Source organism: Ctenopharyngodon idella, chromosome 9 (genome assembly GCF_019924925.1).
Source record: "Ctenopharyngodon idella isolate HZGC_01 chromosome 9, HZGC01, whole genome shotgun sequence".
Lineage (NCBI taxonomy): Eukaryota > Metazoa > Chordata > Actinopteri > Cypriniformes > Xenocyprididae > Ctenopharyngodon > Ctenopharyngodon idella.
Window position 1 is genome coordinate 22,771,955 of NC_067228.1, and position 27,887 is coordinate 22,799,841.

A 27,887-nucleotide genomic window follows, 5' to 3' on the forward strand; every position below is an offset into this window, starting at 1 on the left:
TTATAACAAACTCAAAAGGTGAATAAACTTACTAAAATTAAAATGGAAAAATGTTTAATTTAACCAAAATGATGCTGTGCTGGAACAACAGTGAATGACTAATCACTAGTCACTAATAGCTTTTATGGCACAGCTGGTTTATAATTATGACAGAGAATCAAAACAAAAAACGAAAAAAAGATAAAACATTGTTCATAATATGACAAAAAACACAGTTAAGTTCTAAAATAAGTTATAGATGTAATATAAAAAGAAAAAAGATTCTGTGTATTTTTAAAATCCTCATTGTCATTTTTCATTATTATTCATTTATTATAAATATTATGAAGATTTTATTTATTAATCGCATATACTTGAACATACTTCAGTTTAATTTAAAGGCCTTCTAATAAAACAATGTAAATCAGTAGCTTACAAACAGTACAGTAAAATACAAGTTAAATACAGTGTCTTTGCTATTTTTCCAGTCGTTCATAAATTGCAGTCGTAGACTAGTTAGCTGCCTTCATGTGCAGAGTAATGATGCATAACCACAGGACATAATGACATTTTAATCAATAAAGCATATTGATGATTTGTGTGCAAGTAAGTGCAGGTATGTGTCTTCTGAAAAATGTTATTGTGCTGTTGTCGTTCAGGAGGTCAGTGGAAGGTTTTGAATGTTAGTGTGGAGATTCATCCTTCAGCTGCTTTCAAGGCATGTCATTAAGTGCATGTGTTAAAGTGTCTCATCATATGATATAAGAATGGATATGGTTTAAGTTTTGTATAACATTTATATTGAAGAACATCTCATTTAGGGGTTTATTTGTTTTCCAGTTAATGCTTTGAGTCATTGTTTCAGTCAACTAGTCTCTCTCCCAACAGATCTGTCCCATGTACAGTCCATATGTCCAGTGCCACTAGATGGTCCTTATTTTAAGGACTTTAGAGAGAGCAGCTCTAGCACTGGAGTAGATGAGGTAGGAGCCATCGGTTGTGTTAAAAAATTCCCAGTCTCTGCAGCCATTGGTGTTCAGTCTGTGCACAGGGACAAAGCCCTCATATCCCTGCCACCTGCAAAACACGTTTATGAAGTTATTAAAATCTTTTTTTAAGAAAGCATTGTATTGTCAGATCATCAATTTACTCTGACAATTCTTTTTTCTTCTTCTTCTTTTTTTTTTGGGGAATATTGCAGTATTTATTATAAATTATCCTGCTCATTTTTTTTAAATTTATGCCTACTCATAATCTTTAATCAAAATAACTCCCCGTTCCCTCTTGCAGCAACATCTCTTCTCTCTGATTTGTTTACTGGCATGAGGGACAACCTGTCACTCACATGACATCATAGCAATAGCAAACCACAACCATCCAATTAATTCCCAATGGACAAAATCAAGTCCCGCCCTACATTTTTTGTATATATATATATTTTTTTTGTTCAAGGAGCCATTTCACTTTGATATGTGCCACAATAGGAAAGAAAAGACTATCGCAACTTCCGTTTCATGTCGACTTTAAAGCTACAGTGTGTAATTTCAGGCCCACTAGTGGTACCATACAGAATCTTTAACTATGTAATTTATATCGGTTATATTCTCTGTAGAATCATCCAAATCAACCAAAGATGATATAAGAGGTTGTTTCTTTTAACACTTTTTTAAAATAAAGCTGTAGAACAAATTAAAGGATTCGTTCACTTCAGAATTAAAATTTCCTGATAATTTACTCACCCTCATGTCATCCAAGATGTTCATGTCTTTCTTTCTTCAGTTGAAAAGAAATTAAGGTTTTTGAGGAAAAAATTCCAGGATTGTTCTCCATATAGTAGACTTCAGTGGGGTACAACGGGTTGAAGGTCCAAATTGCAGTTTCAGTGCAGCTTCAAAGGGTTTTAAATGATACCAGACGAGAAATAAGGGTCTTGTCTAGCAAAACAATCGGTCATTTTCTTAAAAAAAAAAAAAAAAGTATATACTTTTTAACCACAAATGCTCATCTTGCACTAGCTCTGCGATGCGCATACCGTAATCACGTTGGAAAGGTCACGTGTGACGTATACAGAAGTACTGCGGTAGGGCGAAAAACTCCATCTCATTTTCTCCTCCAACTTCAAAATCGTCCGACATTGTTGTTTTACCTTTTTTTTTTGTAAAGGGCGTTTGACTTAGTCTTTGCATGTTCGCTTTGTAAACACTTGCTCGGTACATCCGCATACATCACCCGTGACCTTTCCAACATGATTATGTAATGTGTGGCGCATCGCAGAGCTAGTGCAAGATGAGCATTTGTTGTTGAAAAGTATATATATATATTTTTTTTTTTTTAGAAATTGACTGATTGTTTTGCTAGATAAGACCCATATTCCTCAGCTTGGATCGTGTAGAGCCCTTTGAAGCTGCACTGAAACTGCAACTTGGGCCTTCAACCTGTTGGTAACTGTTGAAGTCTACTATATGGAGAAAAATGCTGGAATGTTTTCCTCAAAAACTTTAATTTCTTTTCGACTGAAGAAAGAAAGACATGAACATCTTGGATCTTGGATTTTTAATTCGAAAGTGAACTAATCCTTTAAACACTTTTAGAATGATATTTTGAAATTTATTAAATATTTTAATGTCTTTTAAGAAATGTCTATGACTCCTGGCATCTTAATGGGGTCTGCAGAACCACAGTTGAAAATACCGATGATCTCCTTTTGTGTTCCATGGGTGAATGGAAGTGAAAATTATTTGAAAGTTGTCACTTTCTCAGCTTCATTTGATCTCTTCCCTATATTTTAAGGCAGCGGTTTGCACTAAGTGCAACAGCAACAGAAAGTATTTACTTTGCACTAAGTGTAAATAGTTGTTAGATGCTGCTATGTATACTAAGCGCAAATAGTGGCAGACACTATTTACACCTCAGTATATTGTAGTATATTATAAACAGTATGCAATAATAACAATACATTCAGTGTATATGATTATATTTATTAAAATCATAAATGGATGCTGCCTTATTGGGACTTAACTTGTCTTTGTCCCTAAAGCCCTACCCCTAACCCTTACTGATAAACACTTTATTCCCACATTTAAATTCCTGTTAGGCACTTAATTCCCACTTTACGAATATTTCTTCATTTTTATTTAAAATAAACACCTCTCCAAGCTGATATGCGGTGAGAAAAGAGAGAAGAATGAGTTTCTTGGGTCGGTCACATCAAAAGCTAACGCCACCGGTCTTACTCTCTACATCACTTCTCCTGTTATCAGCGGGATCTCTTTTGCAATTTTGACAGGCTCAATCTGACAATGGTGGGCGGCATTAGTGTAAATAGCCTTTGCCAACAATTTGGTGTAAATGGACACAGTTATTTTAAATGTATACTGGTTGAGAGTTGTACCTGTATATAACACTATTTAGAGAGTATGAAGATCCATCATAGGAGTTGGCGACCACCAGGAACTTGTCATCTCCCACAGTAAAATACTCCCAGTCCAAAGCACTGAAAGATCCAGACAACAAAGTGTCCCTTAAATAAAAATGTGACAGCTAGAAAGTAAAGGATTGTTGTTTTCTTATGAAGACCAGTTCACAATTCACCTGTTCGTTTCAATATCCTGAAACTTGATGAATGTCTGAGATGTCATGCTGAGCTCATAGATGGTGGAGTTGATGGAGTACAGAATCTTGCCCTCCTCCGTTAGCATCTGGCTGTTGGCCACAGCCAGGAACACCCTGTTTTCAATCTGGAACATCTCCCAGTCTATCGCTCCAAATGTCTGAAAGTGCCAGTGAGAGACTCAAATGGGAAACCACAGTATTCTTTGTAGCCATGTTAATCATGTCCCACACACAGAAACATTATATATACTATCATTCAAAAGTTTGGGGACAGTAAGGTTGTTTTTTTTTTTTAATCTCACTTATTTGATCAAAAATTTAGTAAAAACAGTAATATAACATTTGTGAATTATTATTGTGCCCATAGTGTTTTCATTCTGATCATGATCATGATGAGATAAAATATAATAACATAGTTTCACTCACTGTAATGGACTGATAAGGCTGAAACATCCCTCCCAGCCAGATATAGATTGTAGAATCAATGATGGTTGATCTTCCATTGAAAGTATTTGCGACTACGAGGAAGAAATATGGGCCGATGGTGAAAAACTCCCAATCATAAGCACCAGTGGTCGGGATTGTCTGATTGACCTCAAAAAACTGGGTAACTGGGTTCCACTTGTAGATTACACTGTCAATATTATGGTTTCTCTCCCCTTTGGATGAAAAATAAACATATAAAACAATTCTTCAGTCATATAGACCATTGTAACACAGAAAGCCACATGGACTGACATGGCTCAGTTTGGATGTATTCCAACAAATGCAGGTGTATAGATGGGGCCTGTATGGTTATGAAGTGCTATGAAAGGCGTCTTTTATGCTTGCGTTTCCGCTTTGATCAATGCCAGAGGCACACGTAAGGACTTCACACGAACGGATGAGCACAGTGTGCTCTCGTAAGCGAATAGAAATCAAATGCAGAATCAAAGTGAACCATATAAACAAGGAGACCTTTTAGCCTTAAAAGATTTCCTTGGTGGTCTTTTGTTCAGATTGTGTGCCTCAAAGACCGTAGATTTGTATGAGATTTGTAAGGAATTCAATTTTAATCTTCTTTTAGAAATCGTATAAATGAACTTCCTCCTGTTATTGTTCAGCACACAAAACCTGTGGAGTTCCACAATTTAAAAGAACAACAACAGTGCCACATGAGATGACAGACATGCATTGAGCTGTTCTGATAAACATTACCTTGCCTATGATTGGCCACGGCGAGGAAAGTTTCGTCTTGAATGTTGAAAGCCTCCCAGTCACGAGCGCTGTATGTGTTCAGAGTCTGATAGTGAATGAACTTCAGCTTCCTTGAGCTCCATTTATATATGACCGACTGCTCCTGGTCCCCTGCATCCTTACTTCTGCAGTTAGCAACAACCAGGAACTTCTGTTACAGGAAAATGGTGGTAAGAAATCATGTCTGTAGCTTCAGTGAATTAAAGGGTGCTGTGATGAAAAACAAAATTAAATTGTAATGAGTTTTGCACGTCATAATTTTCAGTACTTTCTGCATCTTCACAGGCTTTTAATTATCCCGGCTGGATTTCAAAGCCAGAGGAAAAGAGCTGTGCTGATGGGAGTATTTTAATTAATTGCCTCTACCTCAAAACTTCAGTTTAATGGTGCATTGATTTATCTTTTAATAACTGGTCACTGATGCAATTACAAAGGCTTCCTCCCTCTATTTCACTTTAAATTTACCATGAATCATAATTTTATCTAAGACTTCTAAGAAGAAAAACATATGGATAATTGCACTGCAGGTATTAACAGAGTCCCATATGGCTTTTCCAACTTTTGACTGTAATTATGCAGTAAGTTACGGTTAAGGGAAGCAGGAGGTGTCTGCTGTAAATTTTGGATACAGCATCAGACAAAATTAATTTCTGTTATTATGCACATGTGATTTACAACATTAAAACTTGAGAGCCAGGTCTCCACCCCTTCTCCCACTGCAAAACCACATCAAAATCACTCTAATGTGTAAAGAACAGCTGGAGATGCGCCCCACTCAGAGCAAACAGACGTTCTGTACACCGCACCATCTTCTGATAGTGCTAGCAGCTGTTCCACTTTGCAGCTCCATCACTATCACAGGTTTTCATTTATACTACAGTTAGTTCCAGTCCTCAAATTTAATTGGCTTAGCTTTGATATATCAGTCCAACAGCACTAACTGTTTGTATCATTACACTTGTCTATGTTTGTTTCAGATATACTGTCAATCTGTGTATTAGTGTTTGGGATTTTTCATTGATTTTTTTGTTTTTGTGAGCGAATCATTTGCTAAACCAGTTCAAACACAATGATTCATTCAGGCTTTCATGAGTAAGTCATTGAATCATTCACTCAGCCAACTTGCGTAAAAACACTGGCTGAATCCGAAATCGCCCCCTATACCCTTATTCACTATTCCCTACATTAGTTCACTAATACAGTTCACTTGAAGGAGTGACTGAAAACGAGTGAATTCGGACACTGGGTGCACGGAAGGCACTGGAAGGGCTGCCGCTTTCACGTAGTTTGTGCTTGCTTTTTTTAATAATCATTTTAAACTTAGCAAACTGGCAGTTCCAGGAGTAAGATGAAAGGATTTATCTTAAATTTTGTCATGGAAATGATGTATAAACCTTAGATAAACAATTTAATAATCAATTAAAAATGAATTTATACCTGTATTACATCACGCTGTACGCCGCGGATGAACGGTTTGTAAAATGAATGAATGGACGGATGATTCAGCTGTGGGCACCATTTTCTAGCAAGACGCGGGAATTCATTCGGCACGCAACTCTGACAGTGAATTGTGGGTATTCTCTAGCCATTGAGCGTACATCAGTTGTACACTCCTTATTGCTGTGCATTGTGGGATTGAACGAGTGAACTCGATAATGTGGACACCACTAAAAAATGGCTGTTCCCTCAAATAGTGCCCTATTTAAGGGAATAGGGGGCGATTTCGGACACAGGGACTGATTCACCCAGAATGCCACTACTATGTTGCTTGGGGAAGGTTGATTGTGCCGTGACTGTGTGCTGTGTTTGAAACTATTTTTGTTGGCGGAGTAACTGGTCCAGCAATATTTTTTTCAAACATGTAAGTTACTCAATATCTGTTTATTGGACTGTTGTATAAAAGCAATATCCCAGCTAACATGAAACTTTCTCAGAAATTTGGCTAACGGTGCGCTCAAGTCCTCCTGGGAAGTTCATATTTATGAGGTGAGAAGTCGTGTTTATGACGTCAGGCGCGTTTAAGTCACTTTCGTCGAAACAAGATGGCGTGTACCTTCTCTTACACAAAAAAATAGCAAGGTTTTTAACTCTATTTCTAGAAAATGAAGAACAAAGAATGTGCATCAGGTGTGTTTTGCTTTGTTGTTTTTAATTATTTTATGAAACCACTGTAAACTTTATCGTTATAACGTTATATCATTATAATATGTATACATATTATATTGTTATATTACAATGCTATCATATTTTGTGCGGTCAGTTAGCTTATTTTGCCTGACAATGTCATTGCTAAATACCTTTAAGTATTGTGATTTTCTGCCATGTTTCTCACTGACACGCCCCTAACTCGTAAAGATCGGGGCTTAAAGAAAATCCAGAGCTTCCCACTCATATTTACATTGTGTTCATGTTCGTTCAACTCGTAAATACGATCTTTCCGACATGACTTGAATGCACCATAACGTTCAGTTCTTCCAGTAATGTTCAACCCAAAGTTATCTGGTTTTTAATAATGTCCTAAAAACGGTTAACATAAAAACATTATTTATTCATGGAACAGTTTTTTTTTTTTCTGAAATGCTTTAGTTGGACGTTCGTCTAACATTTTTTAAATATTTCTATACTTGTTTCAGAATCTTCAGAGAACATTCAAAAGTTACTTTCCCATAATGTTTGAAGAAGGATAAAATGGAATGTTCCCTTAACGTTTGCATAACCAAAAATTTTTTTGAAACACTGGACACTTTGTTTTCATAACTTAATTGGAATGTTAACTAAACGTTCTTAGAACATATTTTTGTACTGGATCACATTCTGTTGGTAGCAGTAGCATGAAGTCCACACACACCTTTTTGCCCACTGTGAAGTATTGCCATGCTTGTGCATCGTAGGTGCTGATGTTTTGATATCGTTCAAACCTCCCATCTGTCCATTTGTATATTCCTGAACCGAGGTTGGAATCACGGTTGGCGGTCGCAATGAAAAGCCCTACAGAAGGGATGTGGAAAACTTCGATGTCAAATGTCTCAGAACTGGTGAATAAATCCTGGTGAGCCTCCACGTAATCCAGCTTCTCTTTCACTGCAGAGATGCAATGTAATAATCAGATACCATACCTATTTCAAACTATAAATAGCAGCTGTACTGCTACAAATTGCAGTTGCAAATTACTGTTACAAAATCACCTTGCAGCATAGTGAGCCACATAATACCATCACAGAGAAACAATCCTTTCTTCAGTGTGTTGAACCACAGCTGTCCCTCCTCAGAGTGTCCACAGGGAGGACTCGCACCCGCAGTCACTCGAACCTCTGCCTCTGTGCAAAATAAACAGAGATGTTCAGTTTAAGGAAATTATATCATCTGAATAAATAATGTTGATGACAAATATATTAACACCTTTCACAGATGGACGGTAGTTTTCACTATTTATTGCATGCAGTTTTTAGAAGAATTAGCCTATCCTTTTAGTTTTATATCATATGCTTGCAATAAACCTGTAATCAAAAGAAAAAATATATACATTATGCTTTTAGTATCCATTAAATAGTATCTAATGTTGTTATACTGTATGTTCTGTGTCTTGTCAGGACTTTTGTTGTGCTTCCTGTTTCTAGTGCCATGTTTGTAATCCTTTGTAGTCTTCCCTGTAGATTAGTCTGATTGTGATTTGTTAGCTTATTATCCCCTGATGTGTATAGCCCTTGTGTTTCCCTTGATCTTTGTCAGTCCCTTTTTGTTGCAGATGGCTGTTCCCTATGTTCCTTGGTTCTCTGTGTTCCTTGTGTTTGCTGGTTTCTTGTTTCTCGGATGGACAGACGGACAGATAGATAGATAGTAAACAACAGAAAGCCTTAACAGCATATTCCAGCCTAAATCTGTAGACTACATTACATAAGGGGAAAGAAAGCAAACATGGCCTCTCACTGCCCTGTGTCATGTCTCTCAACAGGCCCACAGTATGCACCATAACAGTGATCTCTGCACAACTGCACCCTGCTTTCAAACACCAGCACTTCTTCTGAGCCAGAGAGAAACTCAAAGCACAAGGCTGTCAGTCAATGTCAGCGGATCAGTAACAGACCTGTGAGATAGAGTTACTCACATCCCCATACAATCACAGACCTGTGTTTACAGCTAAAACACACAGCATTCCTGTAGGACTTAAAGGGTTAGTTCACCCAAAATTGAAATTTCTGTCATTAATTACTCACCTTCATGTCGTCCCACACCCGTAAGACCTTAGTTTATCTTCGAAACACAAATAAAGATATTTTTGATGAAATCCGAGAGTTTCTGAATCACACATAGGCAGCAACATCATTGCACATTTTGAGGTCCAGAAAAGTATTAAAGTCATCGTTAAAATAGTCCATGTGACTACAGTGGTTCAACCTTAGTGTTATGAAAGGACAAGAATACTTTTTGTGCGCAAAAAAACAATTTTATTCAACAATTTCTTCTCTCCCCTGTCAGTCTCCTATGCAGCTGACGTAGTGAACACAGTGCAGTGCTTCCGTGTTTACGTGTTTACAGAGACTGACAGGGGAGAGAAAAAAATTGTTGAATAAAGTTATTTTTGTTTTGTTTTTTCAAAAGTATTCTCGTCGTAACATTAAGGTTGAACCACTGCAGTCACGTTGACTATTTTAACGATATCTTTACTACCTTTCTGGACGTCAAAAGGTGCAATGACGTTGCTGCCTATGTGTGGTTCAGAAACCTCTTGGATTTCATTTAAAAATATCTTAATTTGTGTTTTGAAGATGAACGAAGGTCTTATGGGTGTGGAACGACATGAGGGTGAGTAACAGAAATTTCATTTTTGGGTGAACTAACACTTTAAGATATATATGGTGGACATTATAAACCAACTACATCACCTGCACCTTTTCAAGATTATCTTACATTTAGTTTACTGATTTAAGTTACTGAGCAAAGACTTGTGGATGAATTTAGGGAGATGCTACTACTAACAAGCAAATGCAAAACATACATGGCATTGTGGTATCATGATATGATAGTGTCCTATATACTGACATGCAGCCGATGATGTTTAAGCAGACTCACCATAAGGGTGAAGGGGAAGGTCAGTGGATGATGGTTTGATTGGCAGGTGTAAGAGAGCCTGAGGAACAGAGAGTGCAGACAGCCGGGGCTCAGATGAGGGACATATTCGTGAGGTAGCATCTGAACCAGGTAACAGAACTAGCTGCCGAATCAGACCCTGCAAAAAACAGTGGAATGAACCATTACATTTATACTTCTAAGTACAATGTAAATCTTAATAAAGTAATAAAAGCCTTGAATTAAGATATGTACAGAAAATAAGCCATTCCATCTCCTTCTGCTAGCAATGAAGAATGTGGAACCAGTTGTATCAATATCATCAGGGAAGGGGCTTTCAAGCACTCTGTTTGAGACAAACCAGAATAATTTATAAGTTTATGCAACTAAATGATATATTTACACACATAAACATAAATATCATTGCCATTTTGGATCATATATCATTTAAAATTATACAACCTGACATCTACAGTATTCCCAAAGAGAGTCTTACAGCTCGAGGGGTCTGCCACAGTCTACAGTGAGAATTGTGTAGTGTCCCGTCACTGCCAAAACCACAGTGTGCCAACGGTTATCATCCAGTCCTACTGCCTTAAAAGTGATGCGTTTCCTGTGACCATGGTCCTTCTGCAGGAAGTGGAGCTTGTTTTGGGACAGTCGCAGGCCGAGGAGTAGTTCATCTGAATCTCCCTCCAATAGTGTGAAGATGTATTCACTCTTCTATACATCAAAGAGTAAACAGTGATCGCTATCACTATTCAGAAAGTTAAAGCATATTCTGAGGAAAAGGCTTCTGAAGAATCTTTGATGTTTTCCAACTAAATCTTTTTTTGTTCTTACCTCAGGAGTCATTTGTGGGATTTTCAGTGTGACAACGATGGAGAACTCAGCAGGAAAGAAGTTACAGTTAATGAAGAGCTGAGATGCAGGGAAACTGAACAGCTGTGGAGATCCGGAAAATTGGAATCCACGAGAACCTCTGGACTGGACCATATGGATCCCATCTTGCGCCCTGCCGGTCCCAGGAATCACCCGAGACAGGAAGTCCAATGGTAACAGATCTGTAAAAGAAATTCACATCAGTTCATCATAAACATCTGTATGTTTTATACTGTTTGCTTTATATGTAAATTAATAAATAAATGGGTATACAGACAACTATACAATTTTGAGGCAATTTAGATCACTATACTAAATTTTAAGATAAATGAATATTCCATATATGAAACCACTCAATCAAAGAGCCACATAAAAGCTAAATTAAAGTAACCCACATACCATTCAAAAGTTTGGGGTTACTATTTTTTTTTTAACTATACTTTGGTTACACTTTATTTTGATGGTCCCCTTTAGATATTCTGTTGATATACTAAATGTTGCACTTACATGTCAACTAACTCTCATTAGAGTGTTAGATGAGTATTAGTAGACTGTTAGATGTAGGATTATGGTTAGTAGAATAAGTTGACATGGACTTGCAAAATTATAGACAGTAATTATAGAATGTCTGTTGGAGAGTCTCAAAATAAAGTGTTTGCCGATATTAAGCAGACAGTCTACTAATACTAAGAGTTAGTTGACATGTAGTTACTTATAATCAACAGAATGTCTAATGGGGACCATCAAAATAAAGTGTTACCAACACTTTTATTGTTGATTTCAAAACGATACGATTTCAAAACACTGCTTCATGAAGCTTCGGAGTGTTATGAATCAGCGTGTCGAATCATGATTCGGATCGCGTGTCAAACCGCCAAACTGCTAAAATCACGTGACTTTGGCGCTCCGAACCGCTGATTCGACACGCTGATTCATAACGCTCCGAAGTTTCCTGAAGCAGTATTTTGAAATCGGCCATCACTATATAAGTCGTTATTTTGTTTTTTTGGCGCACCAAAAATATTCTCGTTGCTTTATAAAACTAACATTGAACCACTGAACTCACATGAACTGATTTAAATATGTTTTTAGTACATTAATGGATCTTGAGAGAGGAAATGTCATTGCTGGCTATGGAGGCCTCACTGAGCCATCGGATTTCAACAAAAATATCTTAAATTGCGTTCCGAAGATGAACGAAGGTCTTACGGGTGTGGAACGGCATGAGGGTGAGTAATTAATGACAGAATTTTCATTTTTGGGTAAACTAACCCTTTAAGCAGCACAACTGTTTTCAGCATTGATAATAATAAGAAATGTTTCTAGAGCACCAAATCAGCATATTAGAATGATTTCTGAAGGATCATGTGACACTGAAGACTGCAGTAATGATGCTGAAAATTCAGCTTTGCCATTACAGGAATAAATTAGATTTTAAAATATTTTCAAATAGAAAACCTTTTTAATATTTCACAATATTACTATTTTACTGTAATTTTGATCAAATAAATGCCACTTGATGCCACAATGAATATATATAAATGAAACATTCAAAGGGCAAGTGCTCTTGTTTTGTTTTGATCCACTTCAGTAAATCAAAGAGAGAAATGGTTAGAGTGAAGAACACTTTATGGATCATATTTCAAAGACAGCAAAGCAAAAGACACATTTTGGAAAGCAAACAGTCCTTTTCAAAATATCTCACATTCACATATACAGCTCAGTGTTTTCAGTGTTCTGGTACACACGAGATTCACTTCAGTATTCAGTAATGCTTCGTAAGAAAACATTAGCTATATGACTCTCATAACTCTTATTTCTATATTAATTAAAATTCCGCAAGATGTTTCACTTGAAGAATTTTTATGAACATTTTTGCAGCATAAGTCAGATTTTTTTAGGTCTGATTACTAACCAAATCAGCAATGCTTGTGTGAAAAACTGTCAAAAACTGTGCCATTTATTATTCTTCAGTGTATTCTGAGGAATAAAAAATAATATCATTATTCTATTTAAAAGCTAACTAAAGATTTTTGCCAATCTTGTTAATAGATCTGCATCTACATGTTAGCAGATTTAGTTTGCCCAGAGGGGATACTAAATCTATTCCAGTTAAGGCCCTTTAGGATTTTAAATGCAATAAACTTCTGATTTGATGTTTTATCACAGCTTTTTGGATTCTATCCAGTATAATATAAAATGTATCAGGTTTTCTGGCCATTTTGTGTTTGCTCTGTCATGGGACCATATCATGTTTTCAAAGAGTTTATTTAAATAAAAGCAAGACAGTGATGAATGGTAGTAAAATGTCCCATTTTCACAGAGTGTCACTAACAGCTAAAGACATTTAAGTCAAGCAACAGTTGCTACAAACAGTAAGCAGATATACATGGTTTAGAAATGCTCCCTAATTGTCATTCTACGGTGCATGACGTCTTTCAGATGAAACCACTGTGCAACACCAGAGGTTTTCACAGAGTGGTTTACATCAGCACTTGGCAACCACATCTAATCTGTGTCTTCTTATACACATATATCCCCTGGAAACCAAGATATTCAGAGTGGCTTATCCTGACCAAGTAAATAAACCAAAAACAGGCTGACTACTGACAATTTAGTAATGTGACAATTAGAATTGATTGACATTATTCATTCTTCTGAATGATCATGAACATCTGCCTTTAATTAGTTTTCCGAAATGGTTTACTGAATGTAAAGCCCATAATCCAATGGCAGTTCAGTAGAAAATCTGCAATAATTACAAAGTAAAACATGACTCAAATAGTGTATTTAACAACTGGAACATGTTGTGACAGAGACTGGACTTTTTTTCAAATAAAATCTGATCATTTTAAATGGTTCCCATTGATTATCCTTCCATAAAATGCTGCCAAAATATGTCTGTTTGTAGTTAAATGAGTGAGCAGGTCTGACCTGTGCATGGTCTCCATGGTCCAGACTGGCAGGTGATGATCCAGGAGAGGAGCGCACAGGCCAGCAGCAGCAGCTCCGACATCAGGCTCTCCACTCGCTCAGCTCCATTCACACACGGCCAGACTGAAACAAACCCATTCTCAAAGCCCAGAGACCATCCTTACATCCACATGGCTCACAGAGCTTGAAACACAACAGATCAATGTGAGGATGAGAAGATGTCCAGGGAACAGCTGAGGTGTCACTCCTAATTAAACTGGCATCTTATTTCCTCTTGAAGATGCTGCGGTCCTCTGATGTCCTGTTTTACAATGAACATATGATCAAACAATATAAAATACAATGCACTTTTCTTACAAAATGCATTATCAAAATCCAAACTTCTCTTGAGAGTCTATCAAAACTCCATAAGTGAAGAACTTCCTCCTTAAATGGTGTCCGGCTGAGGTTTATCTGCTTTGCTGTACATGTCAGTGTGCTGTGAAGGGGAGTGTAAACTCCACCTGTGAGTTATGAGCTGGGAGAGGTGTTTTACCCCGCAGACATTTAAATGAGAATAAGTCAGCTGTAGAAAGGAGGGGTTGACGTTAAAGAGAGAGAAAGGTGGGGCGAATGAAGCACACATGAGAGAGAGGCTCATGTCTTAAAGGTTCATGAGGAATTCCCCACTGTTGTACATGTGTGTCAGGTTGCTCTTGTTCTAAACAGCATCGTTCTTTTCGATCGGTGTGATGAGCACTATACCCTGAGGACTCTTTGTCAAGGAAATCTTCCTTCAATCAATCGTTTCCTCACCTGCATCTCAACCCATCAACCCATGTCTTGAACAACACCCCATGTGACTGGCTGAGTGGAAACAAGATGTTTACAAGAAAATACCTTTAACACTCTTCTAATTTAACAAATACATAATATAGAACAGTTCTGGTCCTCGTTATGGTTGATTAATGGTTCAATAGTGCCGATATACAGTTTAGCAGCACTGATATTTGTTGCATATAATGTTCATAGCACTATATATGTGAGTAAAAGTGAAGTTGTGTAATTTTGCCTAAAGCAAGAAGTATATATTTTGAAAATCAGAAAACAAAAACTGTAAAATAATATATAAATACTGTAATATAACTCAAACATTACATTTTTTTATATTTTCCTTCATTCATAACTCTCAGACTACTATAAATCTTCCTGCTATCTTCTAATAGACATATTTATATGTCGGCAGTATCATAAAAACACTGACATTGACAAAGAATTTATCATATTTAATGTAATACATGAAGTTAGAATGTCACAACTGCATTGGAACTTGTATTTATTTATTGCTATTATATGGTGCTAATTATTTTTTCAGGAATAATGTGTTAAAAAGCTAATGGCTGCGTCTTAAATCGCAAACTCACTTGAGCAGGTACTTATTTTGAATAACTTACTTTGCAAGCACTATGTTCTATATAGTATGAATGTGTGTAGTATGAATGTAATCCAGACATACTACATTTGCCACGTTGTCACTATCATGTGACCTACTAGCATCACTGCCATTCACAAATCCTCTCCCATGGCCTCATGGGATAGTAAATTGTCCATCGTATGTGCACATCAGAATCTCGCCGGATGTAGTAGGTCATCCAAGTACGTTTTGCCTACTATTTTATGAGTACTGTGAATTCGGACACTTCTTTTGTCACATACTGTTTTTCGCCTACTATATAGTAGAGAAGTATGCGATTTCAGAAGCAGCCTAAGTGGGACATATATTTTAATTATTTTAATGTGTTAAACCTTTTTTTTTTCTAAAATATGCTCATCTGAGTATATTTATCAAATTAAGTCTTAAATGAATTTAATAAAATAATGATCACCATGCATTTCAACCTTTCAATTAATTCAAACAATTTTTAACGAGTGTTACAATTGCCTAACAATGATGAAGTCCTTTATAGTTGCTACCAGCAACAGTATCTATGATTCATTTGAAAGTTTAACTAGTAATCCAGAGATAAAATTTATATACATTTAAATTGTCCAAAAACAAAACTTAAATTGATCATAAACTTAGACAAGAGATGAAAAAATACTGGTAAAAATGATGGAGAAAAAAAACTTAAAACACATCAAAATTCTAATTTCTGAAGAACTGAAATAAGAAATTAACTAAAAACTTAAGAAATTAAAAAATTCAGTCTCACATATATTTAATAAAAATTGTACATCAAGGCACTGCGGCAATAACAAGAACACACGCCGTCCTTTTCACCCGTGTCATATTTTGTCTTCAATTTCCTTCATCAAAGTTGCTTAGGCTTATCTGAAAATCTGTCATGGATTCCGAAGGTGCGAAAAACATAGATTGCACTTAAAGGAAACAAGAGGAGAGCCTGTGGTTGGAATGACAAAAAAAAAATACACAAAACAAAACATTGAAGACACGGTGAAACGTTTTGTTGTGTTAGAAATTGACGTGATAAACAATGTTTAAAGGAGAATACAGAAACTACAACACGATGGAAAATGATCTTTCAGGGTCGACATTTATCTGTTCTCTGTGTTGATGCTGGCTGCAAAACTCCTCACTGATTTTGTGCAGCGATGCCAAAGATAATTTCTGTTTAATCCAGCATAATGGATACAACTCTGCCATGTAAACTTATGTCAAATAGTGTTCAGTCACAGCAGTTAAACCCTAAATACTTCCTGACAGGAGACTAAAAACATAAGAGACTATTAAAAAGCAGCAGTATTGAAGCTCATTTCTCATTTTCTATAGATGTAGTGGCTCTTACGTTTCTGTTTTTGTTTCATTATCAGCTTGAGGAAGAATCCTGGCATGTTTGGGCAGGTGAATAACCAATCAGTGCATGTGAGAAATGACAGCTACTGTTTGTATGTGAACCTTTGAGATTGAAGGTCCCTTTGGAGTGAAATACCCTACAACTGTTACATTTTAACTCTATGAGATTCCCCTGCCTGATTAAAAAAGTATCATAAGATGTGAACATTTTTGGCATTGACACAAATATTATAAATATATATATATATATATTCAGTGTCAGTTTGTCAAAATAAAAAATAAAAAAAGTGCACAAAACTGTCTTGTAAAAAATAAAATAAACGTAAATGTCTCTTTATATCATCCTGGGAAGAAAAATATAGTGGAGGACTTGTGACCCAGCTAACAAAAATATGTTCTAAGAATATTTTATTATTGCTAATGGTCCCATCAAATTATAAAAATGTTAGTTTTGAATGTTCTCTGAAATGCTTGCAAAATTATAAAATGGAATGTTCACATAAAAACATTTTTTTTTTTTAAAAACTGGACGTTTTAAACATTCAGAGAACATTAAAAAAATAACATTTTTATAACTTGGTGGGAACGTTAGCAAATTATCTTTTTGTTATCTGTTAGTCACAATCCTCCACCATACATTTTTCTTTGCATAGCGACAAAACTATTAAAAGCAAACAGTGCATTTATTGTTCAGCCTGAGGGCTGTGTGAGGTCAGCTGGCTGTGATATTTCACTCTAATACATTGTAAAGGGGCAGCTAATAGTTGGGCGGCTACATTGACACTTGCAGTAAGCCTGTAATCAGGAAGGGAAGCAGCCCCAGTCATTACTGAGGGACAGGCTCCCTCACAGCTCTCTGCCTCAACCAGTGCATCTCACCTACTCATTAACCCTTGAACTGGCCACCTGACCTCAGAAAATCCAGGGCTGCCAGAAGCTCCACACGCAACTACCTGAGCCTGACCCCATGACTACATGATGATGTCATACTCTTATTAGGTAAGTACATAATATGAGACAGCAGATCTAATGACAGCAGAGAAACATTTATATTGACATGCATGATATTCTTTCTTTGAAGTCCCTTGGAGTAGGCCTGTCACAATACCTACTTTTTGTTGCGCGATATATTGTTCCAGAAATAATTGCGATAAACAATATTATTGTCATTTCAAGACCATTTTATGCCACTGAATATATAATCATAATATAACAGCATAATGAAAGTACACACTACACACTTTCAAAAGACAACAACCATTTAATTCTTTAGATCATGGAAATGAAGGATCAAAAAATGTAATATCCTAAATAAAAAAACTTGAATAAATGGTAAATATTTTCTAAAATAGAGCAAAGTAACAAGTAAAAAAAAAAACTGCAACTGCACAAAAGGCACTATGGAGATTTTCCATTTACAGATTTTTATTCTATTGATGAAAACACAAACCCTACTTAGCAGTCAGATGTCCGTATGAACAAAGGCACAGATGCCTCAAGGCCATATCTGCTGCCAAAATTATTTTTCTAGAGGCGTGTTTTTTTTTCTTAAGCGCCACATGATTGATGCAGCACGTGATGCTGCAAAAGATGCGAGCACGACGGTCAAACATAGAAAATACAATTGAAAAACTGCAGTGGAATGCAAAAAACTCATTCTCTGTGAAAATGAACTCTACACTCGAGTCTCAACTGCTGTGTCCCTTGTGAAACGGCCTTAACACTAGCTGTTAGTGTGCACTGTTTTGCACTGTGACATTTATATTTGCACCGGAACAGTAGATTGCGGCTATGAAATCGAGAGTGCAGGAACTGCAGATGAAAGCATGATCGGCAAATTGTTGGTGACATTCATTATCATGTAAACATAATGGGCGATATATTGCATCACCAAAAATTATTGAGGTCATGTACATATATTGCGCGATAAACCGATATATTGATTATTGCGACAGGCCTACCTTGGAGTACCATTACCAAATAATCTTATAAAGGCACATTAGATACATAGATAGATAGATAGATAGATAGATAGATAGATAGATAGAACGGTACGATCAAGGATTCAGTCTCTCTAAACCCCTCCTTTCCGAGAGCCTACTCTGCTCTGATTGGTCAGATTGCCTAGTCTGTTGTGATTGGTCTACTGCTTACAGCTCGTGTTGGAAACAAAATACCTTTTACCGTATCTGAATTTCAGCTCTGGAGGCTTTCTCAGCACTTGTATCCACAGTGATATGAACAGTAATGACATTATGGACAACATGAACCAAACTTTTCCAGTCCTAAACTGGAAAACTGCGGAATCTATAGTTGAGGTCAGGTCAAAACAGATGTTGTTCGCAGGCAGCCAGTGAAGAACATAGGCCTGTATTATGCAAATTGTTACAAACCTACATAGATTTGTGCAGGACGTAAAACTGGAATTACTGTCTACTCATTTCAGGCAGTTTAGAATCATATCTTACTTTTGGGAGACAATTTATTGTGCACTTTGATCTTTGAAACTTGGCAGACATTTTACATTCACAAACAGCTATGTTACACACTACATGAAAGGTAATATCAAAAAAAAAAAAAAAAAAAAGCATAATAGGGGCACTTTATGCTTTTTGCTCATTCTAATGTCAATTTTTTCTACATTTAATAGTTGTTTAATAAAGCAATAATCACCAAAAAGTCATGGTTTCCAGTAATTTTAGAACAGAATGGCACAACAACTGACAAAAAAGAAATTGGATTTTTTTACAGTGAGAGATACATTTTAGACATTGCAATTATATGCATAGTTATTTAACTATTCGTTAAAATGAGAACACATGACAGACTTTACAAAGGTTTAGTCACTTCTAGTATAACACTTCAACTAAAATAAAGTGTATGTTTTGGCACAAGTTGTGTCTATCACATATTCCCATATAGTATCCAGTATACAGATAGAGGGAAAATGTATCAGATATGCAACATCTCTGTCAGTGACTTCATTGTTTGATCAGTTCTTTTGTTATTCTGAGCTTAAGTGTCATCTGACCCAAAGAGTCATGAACAATCACAAACTATCAGCACTATGGCCCAAAGCCTTAGGAGAGATAAAGATGGGTAACTAAGAAGCTTTAAAAAAAGGTTCAAACAGGGTTTTACAGAACTTTTACAAGTTACATCTTTAATAAACCATCTATATGCTAGTGCTTTAAACAACCTAAAACTAATACACTGATCTGAAAAACCTATCCACTTTATAACATAAGATCGGGCCTGGCCATTTTTAACTTTGAATGTGCAAGGATTCGGATGTCAGCCAGTTATTTTGTGTACATTATTATAATTATTAACTGAACTAAAACATTCAACTGGTATTTGATATCATAAACATACACACATTAGTTTGTAGCGCAAATAGTTTTACCATTTACTGCACTTTATAACTCTTAGTTATTTACTTACAGCGGCTAATGAATCAATAGTCTGATAACTTCACACAAAATAGCTTACTTTGGCACTGAAAAATAAAGGTGGATAATGTAACATCAAGGGCCTTTTAATCTCCAAAGAGCCAAATAGCAATACAAAAGCCCTATACAGTATTAAAAAGGGTGATGTAAAATGTTCTCATGTGCCTTGTAACCAAACTCAACGTGCCAAGTTTGAATAAGGTCTGTGGTTACCACAAGCTTGAGATATTTTCATGTTTTACTCTACAACATCAGTAATACCCTCTTGTGATTTAATTAAAGCTTTTACTTGTCTTGAAAAAGATTGTTGCTAACAAGTGGCTAAATGGGAGTACAGAGGTTGTCAGTGACATTAAATGTCATCAGCCAAACAGGTAGTTAAACTCTACTCACTAGTCAGCTTTCACGGCCTCGTTGTGTTTATGATCGCACTCTTGCAAACTACTCTAAGTCAAACATTTTTAAATGTTTTTAAATAAAGACTGAAAGAGTTATTGGAAGCTTGGTGGTGGTGATTTTGAAGTCATACAACCGTGGTGTAGTTCATTTATAGCCTACGTTTAGCTTTTGACTTCTGCCGATTGTATTTACGCTTCAAAATTCATAAAAACTGTGTTCGTTTGTGAAGATTATAATGATGAACAAAATGTGTAAGCATCAAAAAGTGTTAGTAACAGAGCTTATTTTTCTGCAATAATCCAAAAAGGATTTTTGTTGAGGGAACCAGGGTGACGCTAACTTCCGGGTTGGCCTAAAAATATGTCATCACTGCAGCACTCAATTATCTAAAAAAAAAAATTTACTCAAAACTGTTGCAGGATTCTCTGAAACTGAAGTATCAACTCAAACCATCTTCTCTACTAACCTCTACGCAAGTCAAAGATCAAAATCCATTCAGACACCAACCTACGTCAGGACATTTCAAAGCCTCTACATACCCATACTGCAGCTATGCCATAGATGCTATCTGCCGCTCCAGTGCCAAGGCTCTGCCAGCTTGCCTAATCTAGAGGCTGAGACACAGACTGGGGCCATCTGATAACTCCTCCAGCTCTCTGTGTCAAAGCCAGCAGGGCAGATAATGTGCTCCACTCAGGAAATACTTTATCAGACTCACAGTTTCCCTGATCCCACGGCTCTTCACATCTCAAGGGCCCCTCAGCACATGGTGGGGAAGCCAAAGAGTTACAGTAGCAGATAACCACCAGCAGCTCTGTGATGCTCTATCAAAGCCCTGAGGTGTTTTGGGCAGAACATGAAGGGCATGGGGGAAATGATTGGCTGGTATAATAGCTGGAATGATAAATGTGTAAAATGAAGTGTTGCATAATGCTGAATGAGGCCTGAGACTGTAGACACAGAAGAAAGATGCTTTTCCACCGTCGTGCTGACCGGTTCTAAGAACGGTAAGGAACCATCCTATAACCATCAATTTAAAGTATTTTAGCTTTTAGTATGAACATGTTAGCCTTAAGGTTATGAATAAGCTGGTGTGTTCCAAAACAATGACAAAATTCGCATTTAGGAGATATAAGCATGAAATCGGTCATTTGTTCAAACATTTACTAGTTTCTATGGTGAATGGCACATAGTGCATTATATAGAGAATAAGGAACGATTCAGACAGTGTAAATATACTTTCCATTGACACGAATGAAGTCCGTTTTCATGTTAGTTTCACGTGAACCGCCACAGTGTGAGCACAGTCTGCTCTGGTCCAGAGACACGAGAGCACATAGGGGATCATACGCGCTAGTCGGCACAGACCAAAAAATGTTCGGACACATTTGAATTCTACAAACAATGCCATATTTTAAAGCAATATGGAGGAGAAACGGTTAGAGATTATGAGGAAAATTGGGTTTTACAAGCTCAACAGCTCTGGCCGAGCTGTTATCTAGGCGAAACGCTATTGGCTATTTTGAAAAAAGGGGAGGAGCTTTTAGTATCCTGCCCTGTCTTCCTGTTTCATTGGAAATTATGTCAACACAGTGAAAAATGATGTGTGCTCCAAGACACTTCAGTGGGCCTTTAAGTATCACCATATGGTTACAGACGATTTAACATAGAAATAAGTTGGTATAAATGAATTCCAAAACCTTGTTGTCCTCCGCTATGAAAATAGCTGAACTACCATCACGCTACTAAAAATGTAACTGGTTAAGCTAGTAGTGTCTGTACTTTTAATTATCCTCCAATGATGGCAAAATGCAAATTGCTTACCTTATTTTGAAAGCAAAATCGGTCACTTAGATGATTTGTGCATTTTGAAGAGTGGGGGGTTTTACAATAACTATTTTACTCATAAAATAGTAGGCAAAAGGCTCGTTCACGTCACTTTTTAAATATTAAAATTGAAAACCGTTATTTTAAATTTTAATAATATTTCAAAAATTAAGCTACAGTTTTTACTCTGTTTAAAACAAACAAATGCAGCCTTGCTGAGCATAGGAGACTTCTTTAAAAAAGAAATTCAAAAACATTAAAACATCTTACCGACAACAAAAGGGAGTGAACTTTAGTGTAATGTCTTTATAAAAACATTATTAATATGTAATATTATTATAAATATTATTTAATGATACATGTATCTTTGTGTGATTTACTTAAACAAAATAACACTGTAAACCCTAACACTCAAAATACTTGGTTTGGTTTGAAATTGGTTTGAGTAGGACAAACTCAATTTAAACAAATCAGTAAATTAACTGTTATTAGTATTTAGAACTTTCTTTTTCATTTGAGTTCACAGCACTGATATATTTTAAGTAAACTGAACTGTTTCATTGTTTTGAGTTGTATAAACTCATTTATTTTCATTTAGACTAACTTAAGTTTAACTGAAACTGGGCTGGGATTTCTATTTCCCAGCATGCTTTGCCCATGGCACTCGAGTAAAAGCTAAATTAAGTATTATACAATGTTTTTGTTGTTGTTGTTTTTGTGCAAGATTAATGGTAAAGGAGATTTAGTAGTGATTAATGTTTTGTTATGCTAATTTATAATAGTTTCTGTTAATGTGGGTTTTTGGAGAGTTACCATCATGGTGACAAGCAGGTTGGCATTTTCTGAATTAGTTTGTTATAGCTAGAAAAATATTTACATTTAGAACCTGATAATTTTAAGTTAAATGTATGAATTAGTGTACTCAAATATTTCAAGTTAAGAACAATAAAAATGTATGAGTACAAAATAAAAATCTTACTTAAACTTTGAGTTTCTTAACTTAAAAAAAATTCTCATTCAACTTTTGCATTCTGACAACTAAGTAGGGTTTACAGTGATCGTAAATAAAATAACTCATTTGATTTGCAAGAACTCAAAATAAAAAAGTTAATTAACTAAATATTTTATGGTAATTGCTATCAAAATGTTAGCTAACTCAGTACTTCAAGTTAGGAGCAGTTAGCATGCATGAGTATTACAAACTCAAAACTTTATAGTTTTGCTTACTTAAAATTGGGAACATCATAACTCAAAAAAAAAAATGATGTAACTGATTACCTCAAATGTTTTGAGTTAGCCCAACTTATTCAGGTTTACAGTGTATACAATTGTCATAATTGTAATTCATTACATTTTTTTTAATCATAGACCTGTCTCTGCTTAGTTTATATATATATATATATATATACACACTGAACCAAATAAGAGCCAGTGATACTTTTACTGACTGCACTGTTAAATCATTAAATCATATAAAAAATGACTGAAATGTGTAGGCCTACTTTAAGCTTATTCCTTCACAAGAAATTCCCACTTAAAGCATTTTTTCAGATCTGTAATCGCCTCACCGTTTGCACCCCTCATCCAAAAAAATGTTTTAAAGATATTCAAAACAGAATTAGTTTTTAAACTCAATAAAAATGCAGGTATTCAAGTTAGTTTCAGTCTGACTCAAAACACACCCACATACACTGCTGTTTTCTCACACTTGTCTTAAATGGCTTGCTGAATGCATGACACAATAGCTGAAATAAGGTCAGCGTGTTTATGTCTGTGTCCAGACTGATGGTTGTCTACTGACATGTGAGAAACATCAGAGCGGCGGGAGCCTTTAATCAGACCAACCAACCGCTCATCAGCTCGCACAGAACAGCATTCCCCTGTGAGATCAGACCATGAGGTTACTCTCCAATTTACAGCAGCAGCACCAGAGACTCTGGGGGACGGTGCTGGTGGGGGCATACCTTTCAGAGACCCAAACACACACACGGACAGTGACAATCCTGTAATCATATCCATCTGTGAGTCAATAATGTGTGAATATAGAGAAAAGTTTAAGCAACTTTCCTGGACTTTGAGAATTCGAATTGAATCCATTGCAAGAATTCTGTTTACGCTAGCTGATGCTTTGCACCAGACCAGCATGTATCATTAAAGTTTTAATCTTTAAAAGTGTAACAAACACCTGCACATATCAAATAACACCATCATTCAGATGAAGGGATAAAGAATGCCGTGGCATTTTCCAACATGCTCTTCAGCCCTTTAATGTGAGTCAATATCCTATTAGGCCTTGATGTGGGCTGTAAGAGGTTTGCAGCCCTTCACCTGCTGCCATTGAAGACAACTTTTATCTAATGCAGTTCATCACATGGTCTTTGTCAGAAACCAGCAGACAACACGAAGACTGAAAGACCTCCGAATATGTGAACAGATTTGAACTCTGATCTCAAATCCAAGGAAACAGAGACAATAGTGACTGACCTTGTGACTTTTAAAGGGATAGTTCACCCAAAAATTAAAATTCTGTCATCGTTTATTTACCCTCATGCTATCCACCACGTATATGACTTTCGTTCTTCAGATAAACACAAACAAAATGTTTTAGGAAGATAATCCATCTCTGTTAGTCCATATAATGCCATTGAATGGGTGCTGCTCGGTTGACGCTTATACGATCGTGACGTTAATCCATACGACCCCAATGGATGAACCAATGTCTTCTGAAGCGAAATGATCAACCCGATCTCACGGCAATTCGTACGTATTTTATGAGGTGTTTAATTCGTACGACCTCACTCGTACGAATTCATACATTTTTTGCCATAATTGTATGAATTTGTACGAATTACCTACCCCTAACCTCGCCCCTAAACCTAGCAGTCACTGGGGTTTAGACAAATCATATGAATTGGTATGAGTGAGGTTGTACAAGTTTGTATGTAGCATGAGATAGCGTTGAAATGATATGTGTAAGAAAAATACTAATATTTTAAACTATGTAACTTAATAAATCATTGCTTCCTTTCTACTGTCATACGAGTGTTCATGAGAGGGACATTGTGACATATGACGTAAGTGCGTTGTGACGCTCGCTAGGTCCTCTGTGCTTCTGCGTTACTTCTCATGCGAAATTCACAACGCACTTATACATTTATGTCAAGCTAAACTTGTGAACATGCCTAGGACAGTCTCTCAAACACCTCTTATTTCACTTCAGAAGACATTGATTCATCCACTGGGGTCGTATGGATTGCCGCCACGATCACTGTTTGTGGTTTTTCAAGCGTCAACCAAGCAGCAGCCATTCACTTGCATTATATGGACTCACAGATTGATTACTTCCCTAAAAATCTTCATTTGCGTTTATCTGAAAAAGAAAGTCATGTATAGCATGATGGTGAGTAAACGATGAGAGAATTTTCAGTTTTGGGTGTATTATCCCTTTAAGGGCAAAGAAGGAAAAATACAGCAACTTTAATTTTGGTTGTAATGCAAAAGGAATAAGAATGAAACAATTTGTCTCCAGCTAGCTAAAAATAAAATAAATAAATAAATAAATAAATAGTAATATCAGAGAGATTTCACTGCCATACTGCTACAACAGAGCAGGAATGAAAGTAACTTTGTGTACTTCCATGTAACCCAAATGGGTAGAGTCATTTTATCCATCACCATTACCGTTAGCCGTCATGTTGCGGATCAAGAGTGGGATTGAGAAACAATCATGTAGGCAAAATATGTCAACATAGGATTGTGGAGAGACAATGAAGTTGAACATTTTTGAGTAAGGGAGTATTATGAAAAATCTTCGCTTTACAATGTTTGTGAAATCTTTCAATAGAAGAGATGCGTGATGTTTCCAAACCACGACATTCCCACTGAATGTTTGGGATGGTAAATGTCCCTTTGTACCCTCATTGAGTCTCCACATGTACGGGCAGGTCAGGAGGTAATTCATCTGCCTTTAGAGGGGATTACTGAGTGCTTCAAGTTAAACGCTTGGGATAAACACACTTCTCTGCTCCTGCTCTCTGATCTCTCTGTTGCAAAATGTGTTAGAGTGTACGAGGGAGGTATTTTGCAGCATACTGTGAACTCACTCATTAGCACAGTGGGGCTTCTCTGTTTGAATCCCCACACAGACTGAATGTAAACACACTGATACCAATAAACAAATGGAGCTTTGATATTAAAGTGCCATCCAAGAAGACGAGTGCAAATTGAAATGTAAATATTTATATTGCTTTTTTAGTTCACAGCTGAACCATGTTATTTTTGTGATTATAACATTATTTAATTGCTGAACTCTAAAATCAGGCCATGCAAAGCTGCTATTCTGTTTTTTACAACGGGGGAGAAAAACATGCTGATGGAAATAATCCCTCTTATCTTACTTCCTTAATAATGTTATCAATCTTCCTTATTTCTCTGTCATGTGTCAATGCTTAAACAAATTTATATCTGATACATGAAATGTAAACACTTTCACCTTGAGGGCTGAAAATGACAGTCTGTAACTCACCAGTTATATCTCACTTGTTTCATAATGATGCTTCTGGGCTCCGACTTTTAGAGATGCATAATGAAGAAATAAAGATCTCTTTAGATCTATTTATTCTGGACTGTTATTTCCTTAGTCAAACGTTTACACATATAAGACTGATACAAAACTGTCATTTAGCCTCACAGTAAAATTCTATGCAGTTTCTCACTGCAGTTTTCTCAAGGACAGTCTGAAGACTTCACAAAGAGAGAACTAGAGTTAGACATCAGACAGATGTAAACATGACAACAAAAGTGCTGAAAACATTTTAACGTGTTGTGGTGGATAACAAGAATTCAAGAATTACACTAACCAAGTACACTGGCATGTGGAAGTTGACTCTTTTTATCAAGGCAGCAATGTAAATGTTATTTTTAATATTTTTATTCATATTCCATAGAAATGTCTGCAGTGAACTTAGCTCAAACAGAGCATCTTAAAGATTTAACGCTATTTTTGTTGCCTTTTGCAACACTGGTAGGCTACTTCTTTCTAGAGATGCAAATCTTATACAAACTCAGCTAATATTTTTCAGGATAGTGTATTTTAAAGACATTTTAGTAAAATCCCAATAAGCTTTACAAATCTCTATTTGAAAGGGTTTAAACAATGTTTATCATGCTTGTTCAATGAACCATAAACAATTATTGCACATGCACCAGTGGAACAGTCATTTAAGAAACTAACATATTACAGGCGGTACACAATTAAGGTCACAGTTCCAATAACTTAGGACACTAAAGAGACTTTCTGCACTGACTCTGAAAAACACCAGGGCTGTGTCCGAAATCGCCCCATACACCCTCATTTACTATTCCCTACATTAGTCCACTAATATAGCCTAGTGAATGCGGACACTGAGTGCGTCGGAAGGGCTGCCGCTTCTGCATAGTTTGTGTTGAAACTTAGCAAATTGGCAGCTCCAGTAGTAAGATGAAAAGATTTATCTCTCTGCCATGGAAACTATGTATAAACCTTAATTAAACAATTGAATAATCAATTAAAAAGGAATTTATACCTGTATGTTAAGCTGTAGCCACATTGGACCAGCAGTTTGGTAAAAAAGATGGATGGATGATTCAGCTGCGGGCGCCATCTTCTGGTCAGACGCGGGAATTCATTCGTTGCACAACTCTCGCAGTCCATTGTGGGTATTATC

The 27,887-nt window shown here is 36.3% G+C and overlaps 1 protein-coding gene across 1 annotated transcript; it reads right to left on the reverse strand.

Moving 5' to 3' along the window:
- Nucleotide 1: 1 nt before the first annotated feature.
- tspearb (thrombospondin-type laminin G domain and EAR repeats b) lies at nt 2–27,887 on the reverse strand. Its single transcript, XM_051904627.1, has 13 exons — nt 27,747–27,887; nt 13,711–14,011; nt 10,738–10,958; nt 10,391–10,617; nt 10,150–10,240; nt 9,898–10,054; nt 8,013–8,144; nt 7,676–7,908; nt 4,789–4,978; nt 4,018–4,250; nt 3,571–3,749; nt 3,371–3,472; nt 2–1,056 (listed from the first exon to the last, which is right to left on the reverse strand). The coding sequence occupies exons 2-13, from the start codon at nt 13,790–13,792 to the stop codon at nt 903–905; spliced, it is 2,001 nt and encodes a 666-aa protein (XP_051760587.1). The 5' UTR covers nt 13,793–14,011; nt 27,747–27,887; the 3' UTR covers nt 2–902.

Coding starts and splice junctions, on each gene's coding strand:
- tspearb (XM_051904627.1), bottom strand. CDS start 13,792: ATGTCGGAGCTGCTGCTGCTGGCCTGTGCGCTCCTCTCCTGGATCATC. Junction 10,055..10,149: donor GATGGAATGGCTTATTTTCT/GTACATATCTTA, acceptor TGTTTTTTGCAG/GGTCTGATTCGGCAGCTAGT. Junction 4,979..7,675: donor ACTTCACAGTGGGCAAAAAG/GTGTGTGTGGAC, acceptor TTCCTGTAACAG/AAGTTCCTGGTTGTTGCTAA.